This window comes from Lipotes vexillifer, unplaced genomic scaffold, assembly GCF_000442215.2.
Source record: "Lipotes vexillifer unplaced genomic scaffold, Lipotes_vexillifer_v1.1 scaffold1038, whole genome shotgun sequence".
Taxonomy (NCBI): Eukaryota; Metazoa; Chordata; class Mammalia; order Artiodactyla; family Lipotidae; genus Lipotes; species Lipotes vexillifer.
Window position 1 is genome coordinate 70294 of NW_006780148.1, and position 3186 is coordinate 73479.

General features: G+C 45.7%; 1 protein-coding gene across 1 annotated transcript; it reads right to left on the minus strand.

Annotated features, from left to right (window-relative positions):
- Positions 1–2985, minus strand: RBM12B (RNA binding motif protein 12B). Its single transcript, XM_007453235.1, has one exon. The coding sequence runs from the start codon at positions 2983–2985 to the stop codon at positions 1–3; it is 2985 nt and encodes a 994-aa protein (XP_007453297.1).
- Between the last annotated feature and the right edge of the window lie 201 nt (positions 2986–3186).

Sequence of the window (3186 nt, forward strand, 5' to 3'; positions counted from 1 at the left end):
CTAGAGCAAAATTAACTTAACTTTGCGGGGGCCAACTGGCCTATCATTCAGATCTTTAATAGCAGCCATAGCTTCATTGTAGTTTATCATGGCAACAATGGCTTCCCCTGTAGGTAATCCTTGCTCGTTATACTGTATTGAAACTGAATCAGGTATGATTCTGTAACCATGGAAAAAGTCTAGAATTTCATTAACATTAGCTTTAAATGGAAGATTCATTATCTTAATGGGTGTTACTCTACCTGAATTACAATTTAATTTTGGATCAGGCATAAATCTCCCCTCAGGAAAACTTCCCATATTACGCTTTCCAAAATCAAACTTGCCACCTTCTGGGCGACCAAAATTCACAAAAGGGCGATGACTTCTAAAATCATCAGGGGGGCTCCTAAACTCCTCACCAGGAAGTCTAAAACTGTCAGTAAGTCTAGGGTCCTCCTCTGGAGCTTCCCTGAGGTCTTCCTCCGGGAGCCGCCTGAAGTCCTCATCAGAAGGGCTTCTAAAATCTTCCTCCTGGGGACTCCTGAAGTCCTCATCAGGAGGGTGCCTAAAGTCTTCATCTGGAGGACCCCTGAAATCTTCATCCAGTGAGTGCCTAAAATCTTCCTCTCGGGGGCGCCTGAAATGCTCCTGGGATGGCCGCCTGAAATGTTCCTGAGGCGGCCGTCTGAAATGCTCCTGGGGCGGCCGTCTGAAATGCTCTGGGGGCGGCCGCCGGAAATGCTCCTGAGGTGGCCGCCGGAAGTGCTCCGGGGGCGGCCTCCGGAAATGCTCTGGGGGTGGCCGCCGGAAGTGTTCCGCAGGTGGCCGCCTGAAGTCCTTCTCAGGAGAACGCCGGAAATCCTCCTCAGGAGACCGCCTGAAGTCCTCCTCGTGGGGCCGCCTGAAGTCCTCCTCAGGAGGTCGCCGGAAGTCTTCCTCTGGAAGTCGCCTGAAATCCTCCTCAGGGGGCCGCCTGAAGTCTTCCTCAGGTGGCCGCCTCCATTCCCCGAGGGGAAGCCGTCTGAAGTCCTCCTCAGGAGGCCGTCTCCAATCCTCCTCAGGTGGCCTCCTGAAGTCTCCCTGGGGGGGCCGCCTCCAGTCCTCCTCAGGGGGTCTCCTGAAGTCTTCCTTGGGAGGCCGCCTGAAATCCTCCTCAGGTGGCCGCCTCCAGTCCTCCTCCCGAGAGTGCCTGAAATCCTCCTCCGGAGAGTGTCTGAAGTCCTCTTCCCAAGAGCGCCTGAAGTCCTCCTCAGGAGGCCGCCTGAAGTGTTCCTCCCGAAGGCGCCTGAAGTCTTCAGGGGAGTGCCTGAAATCCTCTGGGGAATGCCTAAAGTCTTCTGGAGGGCGCCTTTCAGGAGGTCGGAAATCCCCCTGGGGATGCTTGAAATTGTCCAGTTGCCTCAAGTCCTCCTGCTGATGCCTAAAGTTTTCAGAAGGGCCAACCGAGTATAATGGTAGATCATTTGAGTCAAATGAATGGGAATGATCATCTCTGTCACATGACTGTGAATGGTCATGCATTCTCTCACTGGACATTGAAGAAAAATTTACACCAAACTCCCGCATTTGTACCTCAGATATGAGCCTTAACAATACCTCTGTCCCCAAGAATCTTCGTCGGTTTAAACGTTCAGCTTTCATGGCCTGTTCTTCTGATCTGAATTTCACCAATGCTTCTCCTAGACCAACTCCTTTGTCATCATAAAGCAAGTAAATGTCATCCTCAGCAAGAGAAAAGTCTGCAAAGAACTTCTGCACTTCAACTTTTGTAACATCAAATGGAAAATTTCTTATATATATGCACAGTTTCTGGCCTGAATAGCCTTCTTGAGAGTATTTTTGTGAAACGTGTCCAAGCCTCTCTTTCTCTGTTGACGCTGGTCTTTTCTTTTCATAACAGTCAATGAACTTCAGCATCTGTTTTCTAGAAACTGGATCAATATGAACTGGACGATACTGTAAAACAGTCTTATGTAAACCCAGAGCAGTGTTATAGTCTTTCAGAGTCTTGAACATCACAAAGGCATATCTTGTTCTTCTTTCATCCTTATATAAAAACCTAATCTGTTCATTAGTCAGATCAGTATCTCTAAAGAAATTTCTTAAATCTCTTTTGTTAATACTTAGGGACAGATTTTTTAAGTGAACATAAAATCCAAGAGGAGAACGAGAACGTGTTCTTCTGGGAGATTTTGAATGAGATCGTTTCCAAAAATGTCTATCATTAATTCCTCTTGGTGGAGAATGTTCTTCAGTCCTCATAGAAATGTCACCCTCCTTAACTGCATTACCTCCAAACTCAATCCACTGTTGTTCCGAGCCTTGCATTACTTCAATAAATCTTGAACCCATAAAACTTCTATGACATTTAAGACCTCCTGAAGCATCGATACATGAAGCAAATTTTACTATGGCATCACCATTATTTCGGCCATCATGATGTTTTAAGAAAATTACTCCATCCACACACAAACCAGAGAAAAAGACACGTACATCATCTTCGTTAACTAAGTAAGGCAAGCCTCGTAGAAACAAGTAAGGATTCTCTGCCTTCAATGGCCGTGTCTTTCTTGGCCTTAAATCACCTTGTCCTGTACCATTAGTATGAAACCCAGCATCTTGATTAATCGGAGAGCCATATCCAGAATTACTTGCTTCTTCTTTAACAGCCTCAACAAAATTAGATAAGCTGCCAACCCCTGGTGCCCCAGATCCTGGTCTCTCTCTTCCCATGCGATCAGTTCTTTTCATTTCTATAGTCTTCTGCATTTCTGCCTTACTACTAAGAAAAAGCTCTACAGATGAATCCTTGATAAACCCTCCTGAACGACTTATGGCACGTCTTGCATCTTCATCTGTTGCAAAGATAATAAAAGCCTCCCCAACTTCCCCTCCAATTATATGCACTCCTCCATCAGGAATAGTCAATCCCGTGAAGAAGTGACGAATATCCACAGGCCCCGCAATAAAAGGAAGCCCCAGTAAACGGATGACTACAGCCATGCTGAGCTCAAACCACAGCAATAATGACCTGCAGACAGAAAGGTACACATAATAGCAAGTCTTATTTTTGAAGTACCTAATCCCAAACTAAGCTTAATAGTTACTTGGTTCCTACCTTCTTCAGCATTTATAAATGAAAATAAGACATGAGTTCACAAAGATATTGACTGTATCTAATTCTTAGAAAGAAAAAAAGGAATA